The sequence below is a fragment of the Pleurodeles waltl genome, chromosome 10 (assembly GCF_031143425.1).
Source record: "Pleurodeles waltl isolate 20211129_DDA chromosome 10, aPleWal1.hap1.20221129, whole genome shotgun sequence".
Classification (NCBI taxonomy): domain Eukaryota; kingdom Metazoa; phylum Chordata; class Amphibia; order Caudata; family Salamandridae; genus Pleurodeles; species Pleurodeles waltl.
In genome coordinates, this window is record NC_090449.1 from 15,200,939 (window position 1) to 15,226,994 (window position 26,056).

Here is a 26,056-nt window from a genome sequence, read left to right on the forward strand (position 1 = left end):
GTCTTCTATCTTCTGCCTTCGGCTCTTCTGCCTCCTCAGTTTTCTTCTCCCCGTGCCTGCCCTCCTGCTCCTGCCTCATCCCCCTCCCTCACTCGCATCCCCCTCTCTATCTCCCCTATCTAACCCGTTCACTATCTACCTCCCTCACTCTCCACCTCGTCCTATCTTCCTATCTCTATCCATTTCTCTATCTATCTATTTTCTCTATCTATTTCTCTCTCTCCCACCCTTCCCGCCACCCCCTCTATTACCTATCTTCCTATCCTCTCACTCTACCTCTCACCCTCACCCACCTCTACAACCCCCCTCCCCTATCTTCACAACCCTACTCCTATCTTTCTCCCTAATCTCCTAAACCTCCTAACACTCACCCCCCTCCACGCTTAAACTCCCCTCCCCCAGCTCTTCTCACTCTACCTGTCCCCCCCCTCCCTCTCGCTTTCCCGCCGCGACCTCCTGCACGCCCCCGCCCCCCTCCTACCTCATATGGCGGCCGCTGCGCGTCTGCGCAGCAGGCGCACCAGAGGCAAGCCCGTCTGCGCCTGGCCCGCACCCAGCGCCACGACCCCTGGTCCCCAGCTCTCCCAAGCCCAGCTGATCCGCTACGACCCCACCACCCTCCACGCCCTCAACCCAGGACGCTCCAACACCTGCTTCCAAGCTCACCCCAAACGCACCCATGGACCCTTCGCCTGCAACTCCTGCAAACGCATCTTCCACCACGCAACTACCACGACCACAAGCCCACGCGCATCAACCACCTCAAGTACATCCTAGTCAACGCTCGCTCCGTCCACAAACACGCCGTTGAACTCTGGGACCTCCTGGACTCCACAGCACCGGACGTCGCCTTCATCACAGAGACCTGGATGAACGCCTCCTCTGCTCCAGACATCGCCACCGCCATCCCTGAAGGCTACAAGATCTCCAGTAAAGACCGCACCAACCAAGTAGGAGGAGGTATCGCCATCGTCTTCAAAGACTCCATCAGCGTCACCACCTCCACCGAAGACGCCCCTCTCGCCGCTGAACACCTGCATTTTCAGATTCGCACCGACCCGAGGACCACCCTCAGAGGATCCCTCGTCTACCGTCCTCCCGGACCACGTGCCCCTTTCAGCGACGCCATCGCCGACTTTATCTCCCCGCACGCCCTCGCCTCACCGGACTACATCCTCCTAGGCGACCTCAACTTCCATCTGGAACAAAACAACGACCCCAACACCACCACCCTGCTCGACAACCTCGCCAACCTCGGCCTCAAACAACTGGTGAACACCGCCACCCACATCGCCGGACACATGCTCGACCCTATCTTCTCCGCCAGCAAACACGTCTTCTTCAGCCACACCTCCGCCCTACACTGGACCGACCACAGCTGCGTCCACTTCACATTCCGACGCGAAACCCGCCACCTCCACACTCAACCCATCCCTCGTCGACAGTGGAACAAGATCCCTGAAGAGCAACTCTTCTCCGCACTCGCCGCGAACCAACCCACCCTCACCACCGACCCCAACGATGCAGCCCTCAACCTCACAAACTGGATCTCCAACTGCGCAGACAACCTTGCTCCCCTCAAACGCACGCATCGACAGACCAACACCAAAAAACCTCTCTGGTTCTCTGACACCCTCAAAGAATCAAAGAAAACTTGTCGCGCCCTTGAGAAAGCCTGGCGCAAGGACCACACCGCTGACAACATGACCGCCCTCAAGAACGCTACCCGCGAACACCACCACCTGATCCGCGCTGCCAAAAGGAACTTTTTCACTGACAGACTGGACAAAAACAGCCACAACAGCAGAGAACTCTTCAGCATCGTCAAGGAGTTCTCCAACCCCAGCGCCAACGCCGTCACGCCCTCACAGGATTTGTGCGAATCCCTCGCCACTTTCTTCCATCGCAAGATCAGCGACCTCCATGACAGCTTCGGACACCAGACCCAACCAAACACCACCGAACCCGCATCCCCGGCCATCACCCTCAACAACTGGACCCACATCAACACGGAAGAAACCAAATCCATCATGAACTCTATCCACTCCGGCGCCCCTTCGGACCCCTGCCCGCAGTTCATCTTTAACAAAGCCGACGACATCATCGCCCCGCACCTCCAGACCGCCATCAACTCTTCTTTTTCTTCTGCTACCTTCCCCGAATGCTGGAAACACGCCGAAGTCAACGCCCTACTAAAGAAACCTACGGCTGACCCGAGCGACCTGAAAAACTTCCGCCCCATCTCTCTTCTGCCTTTCCCAGCCAAGGTAATAGAGAAGACCGTCAACAAACAGCTGACCACCTTCCTGGAAGACAACAACCTGCTCGACCCTTCACAAACCGGATTCCGAACCAACCACAGCACTGAAACCGCCCTCATCTCAGTCACAGACGACATCAGAACCGTGATGGACAACGGTGAAACAGTCGCCCTCATTCTCCTTGACCTCTCGGCTGCCTTTGACACCGCCTGTCACCGCACCCTAATCACCCGCCTCCGCTCCACCGGGATCCAAGGCCAGGCCCTGGACTGGATCGCCTCCTTCCTCGCAAACCGTTCCCAAAGAGTTTACCTCCCTCTGTTTCGCTCAGAACCCACCGAGATCATCTGCGGCGTACCTCAAGGCTCATCACTCAGCCCGACACTCTTCAATGTCTACATGAGCCCCCTCGCCAACATCGTACGCAAGCACGACATCATCATCACCTCCTACGCCGACGACACCCAACTTATACTCTCCCTCACCAAGGACCCCGCCAACGCCAAGACCAACCTACAAGAGGGTATGAAGGACGTCGCAGATTGGATGAGGCTCAGCCGCCTAAAGCTGAACTCTGAAAAAACGGAAGTCCTCATCCTCGGCAACACCCCGTCCGCCTGGGACGACTCCTGGTGGCCCACGGCCATCGGCACCGCACCGACCCCCACAGACCACGCCCGCAACCTCGGCTTCATCTTGGACCATCTTCTCACCATGACCAAGCAAGTCAACGCCGTGTCCTCCGCCTGCTTCCTCACCCTCCGCATGCTCCGCAAGATCTTCCGCTGGATCCTCGCCGACACCAGAAAAACCGTGACCCATGCCCTCGTCACGAGCCGCCTGGACTACGGCAACACCCTCTACGCCGGGACCACAGCCAAACTCCAAAATCGCCTGCAACGCATTCAAAACGCCTCGGCCCGCCTCATCCTCGACGTACCCCGCAGCAGCCACATCTCCGCACACCTGAGACACCTGCATTGGCTCCCAGTCAGCAAAAGGATCACCTTCCGACTTCTCACCCACGCACACAAAGCCCTCCACGACAAGGGACCGGAATACCTCAACAGACGCCTCAGCTTCTACGTCCCCACCCGCCTCCTCCGCTCCTCTGGCCTCACACTCGCTGCTGTCCCTCGCATCCGCCGCTCCACGGCGGGTGGGAGATCTTTCTCCTTCCTGGCGGCCAAGACCTGGAACTCCCTCCCCACCAGCCTCAGGACCACTCCGCTTTCCAGAGACTCCTAAAGACCTGGCTGTTCGAGCAGCGATAACCCCCCCTTTTCCCCTAGCGCCTTGAGACCCGCACGGGTGAATAGCGCGCTTTATAAATGTTAATGATTTGATTTGATTTGATTTGTTAATGATTCTAGGTAATAGAACCTGGTGAGAGCCCCACAAGTCACCCCATCTTGGATTCCCATAGGTGTCTAGTTTTGAGGCCAAAATCCACAGCTAGGCACTTTCCCAAAAAAACATCATATTTCAATGTAAAAAATGTGATGTGTCCATGTTGCGTGTCCTGTTGCGGGCATTAGGCCTACCCACACAAGTAAGGTACCATTTTATCAAGAGGCCTGGGGGAACACATAATAGCAGAACAACTGTTATTGCCCCTTGTCTTTCTCTAAATTTTTTCCTTCCAAATGTAAGGCAGTGTGTAACATCTACATGAGAAATGCCCTGTAATTCACATGCTAGTATGGGGACCCCGGAATTCAGAGATGTGCATATAACCACTGCTTCTCAACACCTTATCTTGTGCCCATTTTGGAAACACAAAGGTTTCCTTGATACCTATTTTTCACTCTTTATATTTCAGCAAATGAATTGCTGTATACTCAGTATGTAACGAAAACCCATTGCAAGGTGCAGATCCTTTATTGGCTCTGGGTACCTAGAGTTCTTGATGAACCTACAAGCCCTATATGTCCCCACAACCAGAAGAGTCTAGCAGATGTAACACTATGGCCCTGATTCTGACCTTGGCGGACGGCGGAGGCCGTCCGCCAAGGTACCGCCGCCAAATGACCGCACCGCGGTCAGAAGACCGCGGCGGCCATTCAGACATTTCCTCTGGGCCGGCGGGCGCTCTCCAAAAGAGCGCCCACCGACCCAGAGGAAATGCCCCTGCAACGAGGACGCCGGCTCAGAATTGAGCCGGCGTAGTTGCAGGGGTGCGACGGGTGCAGTTGCACCCGTCGCGTATTTCAGTGTCTGCAAAGCAGACACTGAAATACTTTGCGGGGCCCTCTTACGGGGGCCCCTGCAGTGCCCATGCCATTGGCATGGGCACTGCAGGGGCCCCCAGGGGCCCCGCGGCACCCCCTACCACCATCCTGGTGTCAGAATCCCCATGGCGGCTGTAGGAAGTTGGCTCTGTATGTGCTATTTCAAAGTAAGGAATAGCATGCACAGAGTCCAAGGGTTCCCCTTAGAGGTAAGATAGTGGCAAAAAGAGATAATACTAATGCTCTATTTTGTGGTAGTGTGGTCGAGCAGTAGGCTTATCCAAGGAGTAGTGTTAAGCATTTGTTGTACATACACATAGACAATAAATGAGGTACACACACTCAGAGACAAATCCAGCCAATAGGTTTTTATATAGAAAAATATCTTTTCTTAGTTTATTTTAAGAACCACAGGTTCAAATTCTACATGTAATATCTCATTCGAAAGGTATTGCAGGTAAGTACTTTAGGAACTTCAAATCATCAAAATTGCATGTATACTTTTCAAGTTATTCTCAAATAGCTGTTTTAAAAGTGGACACTTAGTGCAATTTTCACAGTTCCTAGGGGAGGTAAGTATTTGTTAGGTTAACCAGGTAAGTAAGACACTTACAGGGCTTAGTTCTTGGTCCAAGGTAGCCCACCGTTGGGGGTTCAGAGCAACCCCAAAGTCACCACACCAGCAGCTCAGGGCCGGTCAGGTGCAGAGTTCAAAGTGGTGCCCAAAACGCATAGGCTAGAATGGAGAGAAGGGGGTGCCCCGGTTCCGGTCTGCTTGCAGGTAAGTACCCGCGTCTTCGGAGGGCAGACCAGGGGGTTTTGTAGGGCACCGGGGGGGACACAAGCCCACACAGAAATTTCACCCTCAGCGGCGCGGGGGCGGCCGGGTGCAGTGTAGACACAAGCGTCGGGTTTGCAATGTTAGTCTATGAGAGATCTCGGGATCTCTTCAGCGCTGCAGGCAGGCAAGGGGGGGATTCCTCGGGGAAACCTCCACTTGGGCAAGGGAGAGGGACTCCTGGGGGTCACTTCTCCAGTGAAAGTCCGGTCCTTCAGGTCCTGGGGGCTGCGGGTGCAGGGTCTCTCCCAGGCGTCGGGACTTTAGGTTCAAAGAGTCGCGGTCAGGGGAAGCCTTGGGATTCCCTCTGCAGGCGGCGCTGTGGGGGCTCAGGGGGGACAGGTTTTGGTACTCACAGTATCAGAGTAGTCCTGGGGTCCCTCCTGAGGTGTTGGATCGCCACCAGCCGAGTCGGGGTCGCCGGGTGCAGTGTTGCAAGTCTCACGCTTCTTGCGGGGAGCTTGCAGGGTTCTTTAAAGTTGCTGGAAACAAAGTTGCAGCTTTTCTTGGAGCAGGTCCGCTGTCCTCGGGAGTTTCTTGTCTTTTCGAAGCAGGGGCAGTCCTCGGAGGATGTCGAGGTCGCTGGTCCCTTTGGAAGGCGTCGCTGGAGCAGGATCTTTGGAAGGCAGGAGACAGGCCGGTGAGTTTCTGGAGCCAAGGCAGTTGTCGTCTTCTGGTCTTCCTCTGCAGGGGTTTTCAGCTAGGCAGTCCTTCTTCTTGTAGTTGCAGGAATCTAATTTTCTAGGGTTCAGGGTAGCCCTTAAATACTAAATTTAAGGGCGTGTTTAGGTCTGGGGGGTTAGTAGCCAATGGCTACTAGCCCTGAGGGTGGGTACACCCTCTTTGTGCCTCCTCCCAAGGGGAGGGGGTCACAATCCTAACCCTATTGGGGGAATCCTCCATCTGCAAGATGGAGGATTTCTAAAAGTTAGTCACTTCAGCTCAGGACACCTTAGGGCTGTCCTGACTGGTCAGTGACTCCTCCTTGTTTTTCTCATTATCTTCTCCGGCCTTGCCGCCAAAAGTGGGGCCTGGCCGGAGGGGGCGGGCAACTCCACTAGCTGGAGTGTCCTGCTGGGTTGGCACAAAGGAGGTGAGCCTTTGAGGCTCACCGCCAGGTGTGACAATTCCTGCCTGGGGGAGGTGTTAGCATCTCCACCCAGTGCAGGCTTTGTTACTGGCCTCAGAGTGACAAAGGCACTCTCCCCATGGGGCCAGCAACATGTCTCGGTTTGTGGCAGGCTGCTAAAACTAGTCAGCCTACACAGATAGTCGGTTAAGTTTCAGGGGGCACCTCTAAGGTGCCCTCTGTGGTGTATTTTACAATAAAATGTACACTGGCATCAGTGTGCATTTATTGTGCTGAGAAGTTTGATACCAAACTTCCCAGTTTTCAGTGTAGCCATTATGGTGCTGTGGAGTTCGTGTTTGACAGACTCCCAGACCATATACTCTTATGGCTACCCTGCACTTACAATGTCTAAGGTTTTGTTTAGACACTGTAGGGGTACCATGCTCATGCACTGGTACCCTCACCTATGGTATAGTGCTCCCTGCCTTAGGGCTGTAAGGCCTGCTAGAGGGGTGGCTTACCTATACTGCATAGGCAGTGAGAGGCTGGCATGGCACCCTGAGGGGAGTGCCATGTCGACTTACTCGTTTTGTCCTCACTAGCACACACAAGCTGGCAAGCAGTGTGTCTGTGCTGAGTGAGAGGTCTCCAGGGTGGCATAAGACATGCTGCAGCCCTTAGAGACCTTCCTTGGCATCAGGGCCCTTGGTACTAGAAGTACCAGTTACAAGGGACTTATCTGGATGCCAGGGTCTGCCAATTGTGGATACAAAAGTACAGGTTAGGGAAAGAACACTGGTGCTGGGGCCTGGTTAGCAGGCCTCAGCACACTTTCAATTGTAAACATAGCATCAGCAAAGGCAAAAAGTCAGGGGGCAACCATGCCAAGGAGGCATTTCCTTACACAACCCCCCCCCAAACGAAAGAGGATGAGACTAACCTTTCCCAAGAGAGTCTTCATTTTCTAAGTGGAAGAACCTGGAAAGGCCATCTGCATTGGCATGGGCAGTCCCAGGTCTGTGTTCCACTATAAAGTCCATTCCCTGTAGGGAGATGGACCACCTCAACAGTTTAGGATTTTCACCTTTCATTTGCATCAGCCATTTGAGAGGTCTGTGGTCAGTTTGAACTAGGAAGTGAGTCCCAAAGAGGTATGGTCTCAGCTTCTTCAGGGACCAAACCACAGCAAAGGCCTCCCTCTCAATGGCACTCCAACGCTGCTCCCTGGGGAGTAACCTCCTGCTAATGAAAGCAACAGGCTGGTCAAGGCCATCATCATTTGTTTGGGACAAAACTGCCCCTATCCCATGTTCAGAGGCATCAGTCTGCACAATGAACTGCTTAGAATAATCTGGAGCTTTTAGAACTGGTGCTGAGCACATTGCTTGTTTCAGGGTGTCAAAGGCCTGTTGGCATTCCACAGTCCAGTTCACTTTCTTGGGCATTTTCTTGGAGGTGAGTTCAGTGAGGGCCGTCACAATGGATCCATATCCCTTCACAAACCTCCTGTAATACCCAGTCAAGCCAAGGAATGCCCTGACTTGAGTCTGGGTTTTTGGAGCTACCCAGTCCAGAATAGTCTGGATCTTGGGTTGGAGTGGCTGAACTTGGCCTCCACCTACAAGGTGTCCCAAGTAAACCACAGTTCCCTGCCCTATCTGGCATTTGGATGCCTTGACAGAGAGGCCTGCAGAGCCTTCAAAACCTTCTTCAGGTGGACCAGGTGATCCTGCCAGGTGGAGCTAAAGACAGCAATATCATCAAGATAAGCTGTGCTAAAGGACTCCAAGCCAGCAAGGACTTGATTCACCAACCTTTGGAAGGTGGCAGGGGCATTCTTTAAACCAAAGGGCATAACAGTAAACTGATAATGCCCATCAGGTGTGGAGAATGCTGTTTTCTCTTTTGCTCCAGGTGCCATTTTTATTTGCCAGTACCCTGCTGTCAAGTCAAAGGTACTTAAGAATTTGGCAGCACCTAATTTGTCTATGAGCTCATCAGCTCTTGGAATTGGATGAGCATCTGTCTTGGTGACAGAATTGAGCCCTCTGTAGTCCACACAAAACCTCATCTCTTTCTTTCCATCTTTGGTGTGAGGTTTGGGGACTAAGACCACTGGGCTAGCCCAGGGGCTGTCAGAGCGCTCAATTACTCCCAATTCCAGCATCTTGTGGACTTCCACCTTGATGCTTTCCTTAACATGGTCAGATTGTCTAAAGATTTTGTTCTTGACAGGCATGCTGTCTCCTGTGTCCACATCATGGGTACACAGGTGTGTCTGACCAGGGGTTAAGGAGAAGAGTTCAGGAAACTGTTGTAGGACTCTCCTACAATCAGCTTGCTGTTGGCCAGAGAGGGTGTCTGAGTAGATCACTCCATCTACTGTGCCATCTTTTGGGTCTGATGACAGAAGATCAGGGAGAGGTTCACTCTCTGCCTCCTGATCCTCATCTGTTACCATCAACAGATTGACATCAGCCCTGTCGTGGAAGAGCTTAAGGCGGTTTACATGGATCACCCTCTTGGGGCTCCTGCTTGTGCCCAGGTCCACCAGGTAGGTGACCTGACTCTTCCTTTCTAGTACTGGGTAAGGGCCACTCCATTTGTCCTGGAGTGCCCTGGGAGCCACAGGCTCCAGAACCCAGACTTTCTGCCCTGGTTGGAACTCAACCAGTGCAGCCTTTTGGTCATACCAAAACTTCTGGAGCTGTTGGCTGGCCTCAAGGTTTTTGGTTGCCTTTTCCATGTACTCTGCCATTCTAGAGCGAAGGCCAAGTACATAGTCCACTATGTCCTGTTTAGGCTCATGGAGAGGTCTCTCCCAGCCTTCTTTAACAAGGGCAAGTGGTCCCCTTACAGGATGACCAAACAGAAGTTCAAAGGGTGAGAATCCTACTCCCTTCTGTGGCACCTCTCTGTAAGCGAAAAGCAGACATGGCAAGAGGACATCCCATCTCCTTTTGAGCTTTTCTGGGAGCCCCATGATCATGCCTTTTAATGTCTTGTTGAATCTCTCAACCAAGCCATTAGTTTGTGGATGGTATGGTGTAGTGAATTTATAAGTCACTCCACACTCATTCCACATGTGCTTTAGGTATGCTGACATGAAGTTGGTACCTCTGTCAGACACCACCTCCTTAGGGAAACCCACTCTGGTAAAGATACCAATGAGGGCCTTGGCTACTGCAGGGGCAGTAGTCGACCTAAGGGGAATAGCTTCAGGATACCTGGTAGCATGATCCACTACTACCAGGATATACATATTTCCTGAGGCTGTGGGAGGTTCCAGTGGACCAACTATGTCCACACCCACTCTTTCAAAGGGAACCCCCACCACTGGAAGTGGAATGAGGGGGGCCTTTGGATGCCCACCTGTCTTACCACTGGCTTGACAGGTGGGGCAGGAGAGGCAAAACTCCTTAACCATGTTGGACATATTGGGCCAGTAGAAGTGGTTGACTAACCTCTCCCACGTCTTGGTTTGTCCCAAATGTCCAGCAAGGGGAATGTCATGGGCCAATGTTAGGATGAACTTCCTGAACAGCTGAGGCACTACCACTCTCCTAGTGGCACCAGGTTTGGGGTCTCTGGCCTCAGTGTACAGGAGTCCATCTTCCCAATAGACCCTATGCGTTCCATTTTTCTTGCCTTTGGACTCTTCAGCAGCTTGCTGCCTAAGGCCTTCAAGAGAGGGACAGGTTTCTTGTCCCTTATACAGCTCCTCCCTTGAGGGTCCCCCTGGGCCTAAGAGCTCAACCTGATAAGGTTCAAGCTCCAAAGGCTCAGTTCCCTCAGAGGGCAGAACTTCTTCCTGAGAAGAGAGGTTCCCTTTCTTTTGCTGTGTTGCAGTTGGTTTCCCAGCTGACTTCCCTGTTCTCTTGGTAGGCTGGGCCATTCTTCCAGACTCCAGCTCTACTTGTTCACCCTGTGCCTTGCACTGTGCTCTTGTTTTCACACACACCAGTTCAGGGATACCCAGCATTGCTGCATGGGTTTTTAGTTCTACCTCAGCCCATGCTGAGGACTCCAGGTCATTTCCAAGCAGACAGTCCACTGGGATATTTGAGGAGACCACCACCTGTTTCAGGCCATTGACCCCTCCCCATTCTAAAGTAACCATTGCCATGGGATGTACTTTTCTCTGATTGTCAGCGTTGGTGACTGTGTAAGTTTTTCCAGTCAGGTATTGGCCAGGGGAAACCAGTTTCTCTGTCACCATGGTGACACTGGCACCTGTATCCCTCAGGCCCTCTATTCTAGTCCCATTAATTAAGAGTTGCTGTCTGTATTTTTGCATGTTAGGCGGCCAGACAGCTAGTGTGGCTAAATCCACCCCACCCTCGGAAACTAGAGTAGCTTCAGTGTGGACCCTGATTTGCTCTGGGCACACTGTTGATCCCACTTGGAGACTAGCCATACCAGTGTTACCTGGATGGGAGTTTGGAGTGGAACCTTTCTTGGGACAGGCCTTGTCTCCAGTTTGGTGTCCATGCTGTTTACAGCTATGACACCAGGCCTTTTTGGGATCAAAGTTTTTACCCTTGTACCCATTGTTTTGTGAAGAGGCTCTGGGCCCACCCTCCTGTGCAGGTTTTTGGGGGCCTGTAGAAGACTCTTTACTATTTTTAGTTTTGGTTGTCTCATTACCCTTCCCCTGGGGAGTCTTTGTGACCCCTTTCTTTTGGTCACCCCCTGTTGAAGTCTTGGACACCCTTGTCTTGACCCAATGGTCCGCCTTCTTTCCCAATTCTTGGGGAGAAATTGGTCCTAGGTCTACCAGATGCTGATGCAGTTTATCATTGAAACAATTACTTAACAGGTGTTCTTTCACAAATAAATTGTACAGCCCATCATAATTACTTACACCACTGCCTTGAATCCAACCATCTAGTGTTTTCACTGAGTAGTCAACAAAGTCAACCCAGGTCTGGCTCGAGGATTTTTGAGCCCCCCTGAACCTAATCCTGTACTCCTCAGTGGAGAATCCAAAGCCCTCAATCAGGGTACCCTTCATGAGGTCATAAGATTCTGCATCTTTTCCAGAGAGTGTGAGGAGTCTATCCCTACACTTTCCAGTGAACATTTCCCAAAGGAGAGCACCCCAGTGAGATCTGTTCACTTTTCTGGTTACACAAGCCCTCTCAAAAGCTGTGAACCACTTGGTGATGTCATCACCATCTTCAAATTTTGTCACAATCCCTTTGGGGATTTTTAACATGTCAGGAGAATCTCTGACCCTATTTATATTGCTGCCACCATTGATGGGTCCTAGGCCCATCTCTTGTCTTTCCCTTTCTATGGCTAGGAGCTGTCTCTCTAAAGCCAATCTTTTGGCCATCCTGGCTAACAGGAGGTCATCTTCACTGAGAGCATCCTCAGTGATTTCAGAAATGTGGGACCCTCCTGTGAGGGACTCACTATTTCTGACTAACACAGTTGGAGACAGGACTTGAGGGGTCCTGTTCTCCCTATTTAGGACTGGAGGAGGGACATTGGCCTCCAAGTCACTAATTTCTTCCTCTGTGAGGTCATCATCAGAGGGGTTGGCTTTTTCAAACTCTGCCAACAGCTCCTGGAGCTGAATTTTGGTAGGTCTGGAGCCAATGGTTATTTTCTTTATATTACAGAGAGACCTTAGCTCCCTCATCTTAAGATGGAGGTAAGGTGTGGTGTCGAGTTCCACCACCTGCATCTCTGTATCAGACATTATTCTGCTAAGAGTTGGAATACTTTTTAAAGAATCTAAAACTGTTTCTAGAATCTAATTTCAAACTTTTAACAAACTTTTAACTCTAAAAGACAATGCTAAACAGGGACTTAACACACAAGGCCCTAGCAGGACTTTTAAGAATTTAGAAAAATTTCAAATTGCAAAAATGAATTTCTAATGACAATTTTGGAATTTGTCGTGTGATCAGGTATTGGCTGAGTAGTCCAGCAAATGCAAAGTCTTGTACCCCACCGCTGATCCACCAATGTAGGAAGTTGGCTCTGTATGTGCTATTTCAAAGTAAGGAATAGCATGCACAGAGTCCAAGGGTTCCCCTTAGAGGTAAGATAGTGGCAAAAAGAGATAATACTAATGCTCTATTTTGTGGTAGTGTGGTCGAGCAGTAGGCTTATCCAAGGAGTAGTGTTAAGCATTTGTTGTACATACACATAGACAATAAATGAGGTACACACACTCAGAGACAAATCCAGCCAATAGGTTTTTATATAGAAAAATATCTTTTCTTAGTTTATTTTAAGAACCACAGGTTCAAATTCTACATGTAATATCTCATTCGAAAGGTATTGCAGGTAAGTACTTTAGGAAGTTCAAATCATCAAAATTGCATGTATACTTTTCAAGTTATTCACAAATAGCTGTTTTAAAAGTGGACACTTAGTGCAATTTTCACAGTTCCTAGGGGAGGTAAGTATTTGTTAGGTTAACCAGGTAAGTAAGACACTTACAGGGCTTAGTTCTTGGTCCAAGGTAGCCCACCGTTGGGGGTTCAGAGCAACCCCAAAGTCACCACACCAGCAGCTCAGGGCCGGTCAGGTGCAGAGTTCAAAGTGGTGCCCAAAACGCATAGGCTAGAATGGAGAGAAGGGGGTGCCCCGGTTCCGGTCTGCTTGCAGGTAAGTACCCGCGTCTTCGGAGGGCAGACCAGGGGGGTTTTGTAGGGCACCGGGGGGGACACAAGCCCACACAGAAATTTCACCCTCAGCGGCGCGGGGGCGGCCGGGTGCAGTGTAGACACAAGCGTCGGGTTTGCAATGTTAGTCTATGAGAGATCTCGGGATCTCTTCAGCGCTGCAGGCAGGCAAGGGGGGGATTCCTCGGGGAAACCTCCACTTGGGCAAGGGAGAGGGACTCCTGGGGGTCACTTCTCCAGTGAAAGTCCGGTCCTTCAGGTCCTGGGGGCTGCGGGTGCAGGGTCTCTCCCAGGCGTCAGGACTTTAGGTTCAAAGAGTCGCGGTCAGGGGAAGCCTCGGGATTCCCTCTGCAGGCGGCGCTGTGGGGGCTCAGGGGGGACAGGTTTTGGTACTCACAGTATCAGAGTAGTCCTGGGGTCCCTCCTGAGGTGTTGGATCGCCACCAGCCGAGTCGGGGTCGCCGGGTGCAGTGTTGCAAGTCTCACGCTTCTTGCGGGGAGCTTGCAGGGTTCTTTAAAGTTGCTGGAAACAAAGTTGCAGCTTTTCTTGGAGCAGATCCGCTGTCCTCGGGAGTTTCTTGTCTTTTCGAAGCAGGGGCAGTCCTCAGAGGATGTCGAGGTCGCTGGTCCCTTTGGAAGGCGTCGCTGGAGCAGGATCTTTGGAAGGCAGGAGACAGGCCGGTGAGTTTCTGGAGCCAAGGCAGTTGTCGTCTTCTGGTCTTCCTCTGCAGGGGTTTTCAGCTAGGCAGTCCTTCTTCTTGTAGTTGCAGGAATCTAATTTTCTAGGGTTCAGGGTAGCCCTTAAATACTAAATTTAAGGGCGTGTTTAGGTCTGGGGGGTTAGTAGCCAATGGCTACTAGCCCTGAGGGTGGGTACACCCTCTTTGTGCCTCCTCCCAAGGGGAGGGGGTCACAATCCTAACCCTATTGGGGGAATCCTCCATCTGCAAGATGGAGGATTTCTAAAAGTTAGAGTCACTTCAGCTCAGGACACCTTAGGGGCTGTCCTGACTGGTCAGTGACTCCTCCTTGTTTTTCTCATTATCTTCTCCGGCCTTGCCGCCAAAAGTGGGGCCTGGCCGGAGGGGGCGGGCAACTCCACTAGCTGGAGTGTCCTGCTGGGTTGGCACAAAGGAGGTGAGCCTTTGAGGCTCACCGCCAGGTGTGACAATTCCTGCCTGGGGGAGGTGTTAGCATCTCCACCCAGTGCAGGCTTTGTTACTGGCCTCAGAGTGACAAAGGCACTCTCCCCATGGGGCCAGCAACATGTCTCGGTTTGTGGCAGGCTGCTAAAACTAGTCAGCCTACACAGATAGTCGGTTAAGTTTCAGGGGGCACCTCTAAGGTGCCCTCTGTGGTGTATTTTACAATAAAATGTACACTGGCATCAGTGTGCATTTATTGTGCTGAGAAGTTTGATACCAAACTTCCCAGTTTTCAGTGTAGCCATTATGGTGCTGTGGAGTTCGTGTTTGACAGACTCCCAGACCATATACTCTTATGGCTACCCTGCACTTTCAATGTCTAAGGTTTTGTTTAGACACAGTATGGGGGAACCATGCTCATGCACTGGTACCCTCACCTATGGTATAGTGCTCCCTGCCTTAGGGCTGTAAGGCCTGCTAGAGGGGTGGCTTACCTATACTGCATAGGCAGTGAGAGGCTGGCATGGCACCCTGAGGGGAGTGCCATGTCGACTTACTCGTTTTGTCCTCACTAGCACACACAAGCTGGCAAGCAGTGTGTCTGTGCTGAGTGAGAGGTCTCCAGGGTGGCATAAGACATGCTGCAGCCCTTAGAGACCTTCCTTGGCATCAGGGCCCTTGGTACTAGAAGTACCAGTTACAAGGGACTTATCTGGATGCCAGGGTCTGCCAATTGTGGATACAAAAGTACAGGTTAGGGAAAGAACACTGGTGCTGGGGCCTGGTTAGCAGGCCTCAGCACACTTTCAATTGTAAACATAGCATCAGCAAAGGCAAAAAGTCAGGGGGCAACCATGCCAAGGAGGCATTTCCTTACAGCGGCGGAGCGCGCTCCGCCGCCATGGAGGATTCCCCCGAGCAGCGGAAAGTCGGCGGGAGCCCGCCGACTTTCCGCTTCTGACCGCGGCTGAACCGCAGCGGTCAGAATGCTCGTGGGAGCACCGCCAGCCTGTTGGCAGTGCTCCCGTGGTCGGTGGCCCTGGCGGCCACCGGCCGCCAGGGTCAGAATGACCCCCTATATTGCTTACGAAAATCTGACATTGCAGGAAAAAGTTACAGAATAAAACGTGGAGAAAAAGGGCTGCTTTCTTTACCTCAATTTCAATATTTTTTTATTTCAGCTGTTATTTTCTGTAGGAAAACCTTGTAGGACACAAATGACCCCTTGCTGAATTCAGAATTTTGTCTACTTTTTAGAAATGTTTAGCTGTCCGGGATCCAGCTTTAGTTTCACGCCCATTTCTGTCACTAACTGGAAGGAGGCTAAAAGCACACAAAAAATACTAAAAATGGGGTATGTCCCAGTAAATGCCAAAATTGTGATGGAAAAATGTGGTTTTCAGATTCAAGTCTGCCGTTAAAAAAGCTGGGAAGATGGTGATTTTAGCACTGCAAACCCTTTGATGCCATTTTCAGGGACCCTTTTTCCCATTAAAACAAAAAAACAAATGTTCGCTAAGTTCTAGGTCTCCTCCAGGGGAACCCACAAACTCTGGGTACCTCTAGAATCCCTAGGATGTTGGATAAAAAGGACGCAAATTTGGCGTGGGTAGCTTATGTGGACAAAAAGTTATGAGGGCCTAAGCGTGAACTACCCCACATAGCCAAAAAAGGTCTGGCGCAAGAGGGGGAAAAGGCCTGGCAGCAAAGGGGTTAAAGCCCTGCCTGCCTCACTTGCTTTGGCGTTCCTTGACTTCTTGCCCTGTTGGCCTCCTCTCACCTCTCCTTAAACTCCTCTTTCACTCTCTCTTCCTCCGCTCTTTTCTATTGTAGTCCCTTGTGCTCCGGTCTTCTGGTTGCTCTGTCCCTCTTGCTCTCTGTTTTGCAGCCTCTCTCATTATCTCTGTTTACTTCCTCCCTGTAATCTCCACTGTTCCCAGCCTCTCTGATCTTGTGCCTTTCACAGCCTGTGAGGTCACTCCCCACGTTTACTCTTGCTCTCCCTAGAGCCCGGTTCTGACATTCACAGGAAAGGAGCTGGGCCTGGGGTTGGCATCAGTATAGGAAGCTGGTAGCACTGGGATGGATCCCCCGGTTTGAGTACATCAGGCCTATGAGTCATCTCTCTGCCTGTCAGAAGCCACCTCGTCCTCTGACGGGGTGGAACTTTTGACAATCACGGATCATTGTTCTAAACTGCCCACATGTGTGATCTGCGGCACCTCCCAGAGAGAAGAGGGAAGGTACTTTGCTAGCTGTGGGACTATTCAACAGTCAGAGATCACAACTGTAAATTGCCCACTTGTGTGATCTGCTGCACCTCCCTGAGAGAAGAGGGAGGAACCTCAAGGGAATTACTATGTTTACTGACTTTTGTGGCCTGCGAGGAGTATTGCTGTGTGCGGGGGGCAGTAAGCAAAACCAGTCTATTCTTTTCATGCACTTTTGCTCTCTTTGGGTTCACTCAAGTTTGCTTTAAGCTGCAGCTTTGAAGGGCTAATGATGCCCCACTCATGCATCTTTGAGGAGCTTGCCTGTCTGTCTTGAGGGGTGCAAGCTTCTGTTGGGCTTTCTAGAAGATATGTTCTCAGAGCTTGAGCTGAAGGTCACATGTATGCAGTTACCGCCCAAACAGTAGTGATGCAGGCACTTATTAGTGGGATGTCCCTATAGAGAACTCACTTATTCCCTACTCCTGACCTCGGTGATGAACACTGAACCCTGTGAGGGGTTGCCAGGTGCTACCACACAGGAGGAGGGATGGAAAGTAGAGACCCACAACTACCAACACTGCACCCCTTCAAGCGCATTCCTGTCAGACACACCAACAGCTGGGAACAGCTAAGAAGGAGATTTGTAGAAAATAATCTGGAATCTAATTTTCACCATGGACCTGTATCGAGGTGGGCACCATGTTAAGATGGGAGAATGCTAATGTACTAGTTTTATCATTGAAAATTCTGGAATTTCCTCCCTAAATCTGTATAGATGTAGAACTCTCTGGCAAAGCTTGGGGACCCAAGCATCCGTACACATTTTAGAGCACTAAATGAAAACCGCTAATCGGGGTGGGCCTTGAGTGAGGCCTGGGACTCCTCCAAGCAGACCTCTGCCTTTTTATGTCTCATGTGGTGCTGAAGGGTTATATGTAAAGAAACCTGTGCCAAGGTGATGTCAAAAATGACAATAAAGCATTACAGAAGCTTAACGTCAAGCTTGGAAGCTGCTGCTATCAAAGACTGCCATGGTTGTCAGTAGAAACGCAAAGATGATTACTGGAATGCCCGCAGAACTCAGCCTTGGCAGCAGCCCAAGTTGCATTCCAGTCCATCATTTTGCTCGCTATTCCATTCAAGCCAGGGACCAACCAGTTGCAAATGTGATTCGGTCCTTCTCCAGTAGGAACAGCCCAGCTCCAGTTGCACGGTTCTCAGTGGCATTGGCCTGGTGATGGGTGGGGAGTCCATTGGCTGATGTGGGCTACTCGCAGGCAAGCTGGAATTATTAATGATACACTTGTGTGCAGCTCAGCCTCCCTGTCCTTTTTTATTTTGCAGCCTACGAGACAACGCAGCTGTGTGGTATGTTAGACATCTTGGGGAGTTTCAGAAAGTTGCCTAGGAATGCATTCTATCCATTGCTTGCCATTGGCTTTGTGGTTTGTAACTCATGTTTTGACTTTCCATTTGCTGGCTTCATTTGCTTTAGGCTCCCCAGCTCAAGCTCGTACCTCCCCATGCCAAAGCTGTGTTTATAGTATTCTTCCACAGACTCATTTTCTGTAACAAACAAGCCTGTCAATCTTGTTCTTATCACATTGCTGGGCATTTAAAGACCGAGGTCAAATGTCAAGCGGTGTCTTTGAGGGAGCCTGGTGTTTATTTTCCTTTCGGCTGACTTCAAAGTGAGAGCCTTTACAGGAAACGGGAATGCTGCATACTTTCTCCATGGAGCCTGCGTGTGCCCTTTTAAAAAATATATATATTTTGGACATAGCCATTTCAAAAGTATCTCGTTCTTCAGCTGCACAAAAGATTTGCCTTTCACTAGTGGGGTATGAAATTCACTATTGGCATTGTCAGGGTGGGCGGAAGCACAGACGTTTTTAAAATTGTTTGAAAACTATTTCTTACGAAAAAAACGTGCACTGATTTAGTCTGACGTACTAGTACTACTAAGATGAAACAGTTCTGCATGTGAGTGAAATACATGTTTTGAATTTTTGCAGAGACTTTCATATTTAATACATATTTTGCAAAATGTCTTTAGAAATGAAGGTGGCCCAAAATGTACGCGTGCAGGGCACCCTTGTTTGCTTTCTTTTATGTGCTTAACTTGTAAATAAATGCCTGCCGGTTTTGAACGGTGGTGCATGCATAGTTCAGGAGGGCGCAGACAGAGCGCACTGATTTAGTCTGATGTACCAGTACTACTAAGATGAAACAGTTTCACATGCAAATGAAATAAAAAAAAAAAAAAATTCAGCAACTTTTTCATATTTAAAACGTTTAAAAAAAAAAAAAATCTTGTTCTTGGCTGAGTCCATTTATTTTGTGAAACTGCTTTTTAGGGACAAAGTACAAAACCACATTTCAGTCTGTTTCAACCCAACATGGTGATCTTGGGCATTTCATACTGTTTATGGCCCATTCACTGGATAGGATCTTTTCACAGGAAAGAGTCAGCCACTTTGTAACACGATTTAGTGATGTGTAAAGCATATGCTTTATTGATGACATGTGGCAACTCGTTTTGGAGGGTTGGATAGGTTTAATGGAACTTTTCATGAAAGGGTTTGTGCTTATGTATAGCTACAAAATGATTATGTATTACGTCTGCAACTGTGCCTTTTTCGGAACACATATATTACTGGGTATAAACAATTTCCTCATTTGTCCTTTCAGTCACTAGGGTAATGATTGGAATGGTGCAGCAAGTGCATTGGAACACGGGCCAAAAGCTCTAGAAAAGCCACTGAACACCCTTTATGATTGCTAAATTTTACTACTAACCCCAACTTGGAACCAGCAATGGCCGATAACTCCCCGACCGTCTGCTGTCCCAGTGCTCCCCGAGGCACCGTGCAAGCACCGCCGCCACTGCTGTTGCTCTTCTTTATGCTTCCTCCATTGCAGGTTTCCTCTTCTCACCTAGGGCTCTGGCACACCCTCAAAGTGTATGCATCAGCGCTTTATAAGAGCACCAGTTATGCTGCGCAAAGACACGTTTTTGTGGCACTGGATAGATTACATGGTTTGGCCAGGATCACTGAATGTTGAGGTGACGCTAAGACTCAAACCAAGTTCCCCAAGTCAGAAGCTCTTTCCGTTACTTCACATCTTCATTATAGCCACCTGCAACATGTACAGAGAACATTGGCAATGACCATATATTTCACGTAGCTGAAACCTATTGGCTTTGCCAATGCTTGTTCTTTATTATTACATATGATTAGGGCTCCCAGTTGTATGGTATTTGTTTTATGAAATTTCTGTCTGTATTTATCCATGCCGTCCTTTTGGTATTTGTCCATATTCATTTTGTGTTTTGTGAGTAAATTAGTGAGTCGGCACTTGTATAGATCTACATTTATTTAACCAATTGAAATCCTTTGATGCCTGTCGGGTTGAAACACATTAAAACGCCAAATAAAATGAAATGGTACACCTGTATGAAAAGTTTTGCATTATACAATAAATAAATATGCAATAACAGGGGTGTGGAATTTATTAAAATATCTACTTGTCCAGGGGACAGGTTGCTTCTCAAATCTACTTGTCCTGTAAAAAGATCTACTTGTCCATTTGGTGCCATGTAGTGTGGCGACAAATTATGTCAGCAATCTCATTATGTAAGAGCTCTGATAATAGCCTCTCTATTTATGCCAGGGCTACTACCATAGTAGGGCTTGAATACTTGCAGTTTCAATCCCTACTGTAGCAATTTCCTTATTTTGACACCTTTCTGCAGATCTGCATACTGGGGCTGGAGGAAGCAGTAAGCAATAGTTCCAGGGCTGGAATGCCTTTGAGTCTGCAAACCTACTAACCTGCATGTTTTAAAGATCTTCACCAGCTTCTCTCTAATATTTTCCCATAATAAGAAAGGTTGGACATTTACTCCTGACAATGGCAGAATTAGAACTTCTTCCAGGGTTGGGAAGAAAGTGGCTGGAGGGAAAATGAACTTGCAAATGCTCAATAGATCTTCACATGAGCAAATCTACACATGCGTATTTACCCATGCTAAAATACAGTTCACAAATATTTTATAGGGGTGCACTTTTGTGACTTTCTTTAAGAATTTGGGGCCACATGTAGGTAGGTTCAGATTTGCGACCCGCAAATTGCGAGTCAGAGCGACTCGCAATTTGCGAGTCTCAAATCCGAATGTAGGATGGTGCCCCTGACACCATCTGTGATTCGCAAGGGCTTCGCAAATGCCCACCTCATGAATAATCATGAGGTGGGTCGCAATTTGCGACCCCCTTGCAAATGGCGGCCCTCACAGGGATGGTGGCCTGCTGGAGACAGCAGACCACCATGTCTGTGACTGCTTTTCAATAAAGCAGTTTTTTTTTTTTTTTTAATGTAATGCAGCCCGTTTTCCTTAAAGGAAAACGAGATGCATTACAAAAACGAAAACTTAAACGTTTTTGTTTCATTTTTTCAGAGCAGGCAGTGGTCCGCTGGACCACTGCCTGCTCTGAATTTTTTTTTACAGTGACATTCATAATGGGGAAGGTGTCCTATGGGGACCCCTTCCCTTTTTTGCGAAAGTGTTAGCACCCATTTGAAATGGGTGCAAACTGCGATTGGTTTGCGCCTGCAGTCACAAAACAATCCTACATTGCACTGCGAGTCACAATTAGGAAGGGAACTCCCCTTCCTAATTGCGAGTCGCAAACCTGTTTTGTGATTCGGTAACCAGGTTACGACATGCAAAAAGCTACCTACATGTGGGTCTTGGTCCCTAATTAGGTCTGGTGTTAACAAAGACATTTTGTTTTTATTAAACTTCTATTTCTCTCTTTTTCGGCTGGCTTTACTGTGAGTGATCGCATTCTGCTCTTCCACAAGGAGCATACTGGCACACAGAGTAGTTTTGTTCAGTGTCAGGAACTACAGTGGCAATCAGTGACGTAACGAAACTGGAGGGTGCCCCTTTGCAAAGAACATGGAGGAGCCCCCTCTCCAGACTCACTCAGGGCAGGTGCTGTGCGGAAGGGGCCCCCTGGAGGGCGGCTGCGGGGCCTTTGTTATGCCACTGGTGGCAATGTGTGCTTTTAGAGTTCCAAAACTGTTTTTTTTTTTTTTTTGCCAGTGTTTGTTACAATGTTGAGGGCCTGGTAGCTCCTACAACAATAAAGTGTTACACAAGCCATGTCAAAACAAGACACGCATTGATGAAACTAAAAGACTTATAAAAATATGTCAGATCAGTTGGCTTTGTCAGTGTTTGTTTATTTTCATGCTTCCCATAATCGTGTTGAAAATGGTTACACTGATTTTCCATTTGAAATATTTTTGGGAAATACTAGCATGCATCAACACATTTTACTAAATGACACTTCATTTGCATCTAATCAGAGAGCATTCTGGGAGCATTATACTTAGCCTCATAGCCTAAACTTTTCAAACATGTGTATACACTTTTTTTTTTTTTGGTACCGGAACCAACATCAGTAGTGAAGTGTGACCTTAAAACATTTATTTACAGCACTCACCCTAATAATGAAAGCTTTCAAATAATGAACCATAAATACAAGTTCGAACAGCATTATCTTTTGGAAACACATTATCTCAACTGCAGAGAGTTCCACTCTCTGTAAACAGGCAGCCAAAGGGTTTGTGCTGCAGAGGGTTGGGCCTACTTGTCCCAAGGACAAAATAAACATAAAAACTTGTTGCCTTTGACCCCAAACAAGATGTCCTGGGCGTCGGGCGATAGGAATTCCACATCCCTGAATAAGATATACATTGATTAAAGGAAATCGCAACCATTTTTTACATTTTTTTATCTTTAACTCCACTTGCTTTGGATATGCTCAGCTGTTGGCCTGGAAGCCAGGGCTAGCAGCAGGAAGAGTCACTCAAAAGATGTAAAATTTTCAGTATTTGTCTGTGTAGGAGGTTGGCTCTGTATGCACTATTTCAAAGTAAGGAATAATATGCACAGAGTCCAAGGGTTCCCCTTGGAGGTAAGACAGTGGCAAAAAGAGATAATACTAATGCTCTATTTTGTGGTAGTGTGGGCGAGCAGTAGGCTTATCAGAGAAGTAGTGTTAAGCATTTTTTGTACATACACAACCAATAAATGAGGAACACACACTCAGAGACAATTCCAGGCCAATAGGTTTTTGTATAGAAAAATATATTTTCTTAGTTTATTTTAAGAACCACAGGTTCAAATTTTACATGTAATACTTCAGATGAAAGGTATTGCAGGTAGGTACTTTAGGAACTTTGAATAATCAAAATAGCATACACAGTTTTCATATAAATCACATATAGCTATTTTAAAACTAGACACAGTGCAATTTTCACAGTTCCTAGGGGGAGTAAGAGTTTGTTAGTTTTTGCAGGTAAGTAAACCACCTACGGGGTTCAAGTTTGGGTCCAAGGCAGCCCACTGTTGGGGGTTCAGGACAACCCCAAAGTTACCACACCAGCAGCTCAGGGCAGGTCAGATGCAGAGGTCAAAGTGGTGCCCAAAACGCATAGGCTTCAATGGAGAAGGAGGTGCCCCGGTTCCAGTCTGCCAGCAGGTAAGTACCCGCGTCTTCGGAGGGCAGACCAGGGGGGTTTTGTAGGGCACCGGGGGGGACACAAGTCCACACAGAAAGTACACCCTCAGCAGCATGGGGGCGGCCGGGTGCAGTGTGCAAACGCACGTCGGGTTTCCAATGTAAATCAATGGGAGACCAAGGGGTCTCTTCAGCGATGCAGGCAAGGGGGGGGGCTCCTCGGGGTAGCCACCACCTGGGCAAGGGAGAGGGCCTCCTGGGGGTCACTCCTGCACCGGAGTTCCGATCTCTCAGGTCCTGGGGGCTGCGGGTGCAGAGTCTTTACCAGGCGTCGGGATCTGGGAAGCAGGCAGTCGCGGTCAGGGGGAGCCTCGGGATTCCCTCTGCAGGCGTCGCTGTGAGGGTTCAAGGGGGGCAACTCTGGCTACTCACAGTCTCGTAGTCGCCGGGGAGTCCTTCCTGAAGTGTTGTTTCTCCACAAGTCGAGCCAGGGGCGTCAGGTGCAGAGTAGCAAGCCTCACGCTTCCGGCGGGAAACGCAGTTGTTTTAAAGTTGCTCCTTTGAAACAAAGTTGCAGTCTTGGGTGAACAGGGCCGCTGTCCTCGGGAGTTTCTTGGTCCTTCTAGAGCAGGGCAGTCCTCTGAGGATTCAGAGGTCGCTGGTCCCTGGGGAAAGCGTCGCTGGAGCAGTGTCTTTAGAAGTGGGGAGACAGGCCGGTAGAGCTGGGGCCAAAGCAGTTGGTGTCCCCGTCTTCTCTGCAGGGTTTTTCGGCTTAGCAGTCCTCTTCTTAGGTTGCAGGAATCTGCGTTCCTAGGTTCTGGGGAGCCCTTAAATACTAAATTTAAGGGCGTGTTTAGGTCTGGGGGGTTAGTAGCCAATGGCTACTAGCCCTGAGGGTGGGTACACCCTCTTTGTGCCTCCTCCCAAAGGGAGGGTGTCACATTCCTATCCCTATTGGGGGAATCCTCCATCTGCAAGATGGAGGATTTCTAAACGTTAGTCACCTCAGCCCAGGACACCTTAGGGGCTGTCCTTACTGGCCAGTGACTCCTCCTTGTTATTCTCATTATTTCCTCCAGCCTTGCCGCCAAAAGTGGGGCCGTGGCCGGAGGGGGCGGGCAACTCCACTAGCTGGAGTGCCCTGTGGTGCTGTAACAAAGGGGGTGAGCCTTTGAGGCTCACCGCCAGGTGTTACAGTTCCTGCAGGGGGAGGTGTGAAGCACCTCCACCCAGTACAGGCTTTGTTACTAGCCAGAGTGACAAAGGCACTCTCCCCATGTGGCCAGCAACATGTCTGGTGTGTGGCAGGCTGCTGGAACTAGTCAGCCTACACAGATAGTTGGTTTAGGTTTCAGGGGGCACCTCTAAGGTGCCCTCTGGGGTGTATGTTACAATAAAATGTACGCTGGAATCAGTGTGCATTTATTGTGCTGAGAAGTTTGATACCAAACTTCCCAGTTTTCAGTGTAGCCATTATGGTGCTGTGGAGTTCGTGTTTGACAGACTCCCAGACCATATACTCTTATGGCTACCCTGCACTTACAATGTCTAAGGTTTTGCTTAGACACTGTAGGGGCACAGTGCTCATGCACTTGTGCCCTCACCTATGGTATAGTGCACCCTGCCTTAGGGCTGTAAGGCCTGCTAGAGGGGTGACTTATCTATACTGCATAGGCAGTGTGAGGTTGGCATGGCACCCTGAGGAGAGTGCCATGTCGACTTACTCGTTTTGTCCTCACCAGCACACACAAGCTGGCAAGCAGTGTGTCTGTGCTGAGTGAGGGGTCCCCCAGGGTGGCATAAGACATGCTGCATCCCTTAGAGACCTTCCCTGGCATCAGGGCCCTTGGTACCAGGGGCACCAGTTACAAGGGACTTACCTGGATGCCAGGGTGTGCCAATTGTGAAAACAAAAGTACAGGTTAGGGAAAGAACACTGGTGCTGGGGCCTGGTTAGCAGGCCTCAGCACACTTTCAAATCAAAACTTAGCATCAGCAAAGGCAAAAAGTCAGGGGGTAACCATGCCAAGGAGGCATTTTCTTACAGTCTGCTTTTAAAAATAAATACAGAAATGAAACACTTTATTTTCTTCCTATACTTATCTGTAAAAAAAACGGAAAACTGGGAGCCTTAAATAAAAATACGATCTTGAAATATACCTTCAGGAAGTGCGTTGTATAAAAAAACTTCTTAAACATTTGATTTTACTAAAATGTTGTCCATGTAGAGTAGCAACCCAGGCCATCCAAAGGGTGCGCATAACTGACTTGCCTTTTTAGTTCACTATTGGGATCGTCATGGTGGCTGGAAGCATGAAAGATTCAAAATTCATGGTTGAAAAATATTGCGTAAAAAAACTACTTGCGCTGATTTAGTCTGAGGTATTAGTACTACAAGATGAAACAGTTCTGCATGTGAATAAAATCGATTTTTTTAAGAGACTTTTTCATATTTCACACGTTTGTTGCAGAATGTCTTTAAAATTGAAGGTGGCCCAAAAATTAACTGTGCTGGACACCCTTGTTACTTGCCTTCTTTCACATTGATTAACTTATAAATAAATGCCTGTCCGTTTTGAATGGGGGCCACATGCAAATGTCCGGAGTTCGCTTGAGGTCCGGCACTATAGGATGTTATAGTATAGATTATACAGTAGTGCTGGTTACAGTGCAGCATAGCTGCAAGTAAAAAATAAATAAATAAAACACTGTAACGCAGTCACCACTCGCTGTATCCTGGAGCTTTTTGTCTTTAGTTTCAGCCATTTGCATCATGGCCAAAAAAAGCATTGGCAAGGCCAACAGATGTAACTTAGTCAAGAACTGTTGGCTTTGCCAGTGCTTGTTATGTTGGTTAGTAACAATGCATCTGTTCTTCTCCTGCAGGCCGCAAGTCTCTCGAATCGAAGATGCGCAACCCCTCCACCAGGAAGTGCCTTATATTCCGGGTCCCCCCTCCACGCCCCCCACTCCTGTGGTGCCTGAAACAGGACTGTTAGGTTCCGACGATGAGGAGCAAGAAGACCCAGGCGACTACTGCGTAGGTAATGAACGAAGGAGGAAACCTCATGGGGGGGCTGCAGGGCCAGGATATGATTGCAAACTTGACAGATTTACTTCAT

At 49.2% G+C, this 26,056-nt stretch overlaps 1 protein-coding gene across 1 annotated transcript in view; it reads left to right on the forward strand.

The window, feature by feature from the left end:
* Positions 1-26,056, forward strand: part of SRPK3 (SRSF protein kinase 3) — a 207,685-nt gene that overhangs the window by 36,141 nt on the left and 145,488 nt on the right. Inside the window, exon 3 of the mRNA XM_069209420.1 lies at positions 25,821-25,978. Within this exon, the coding sequence (XP_069065521.1) occupies positions 25,821-25,978 (158 nt within the window). The remainder of the gene's footprint in view (positions 1-25,820; positions 25,979-26,056) is intronic.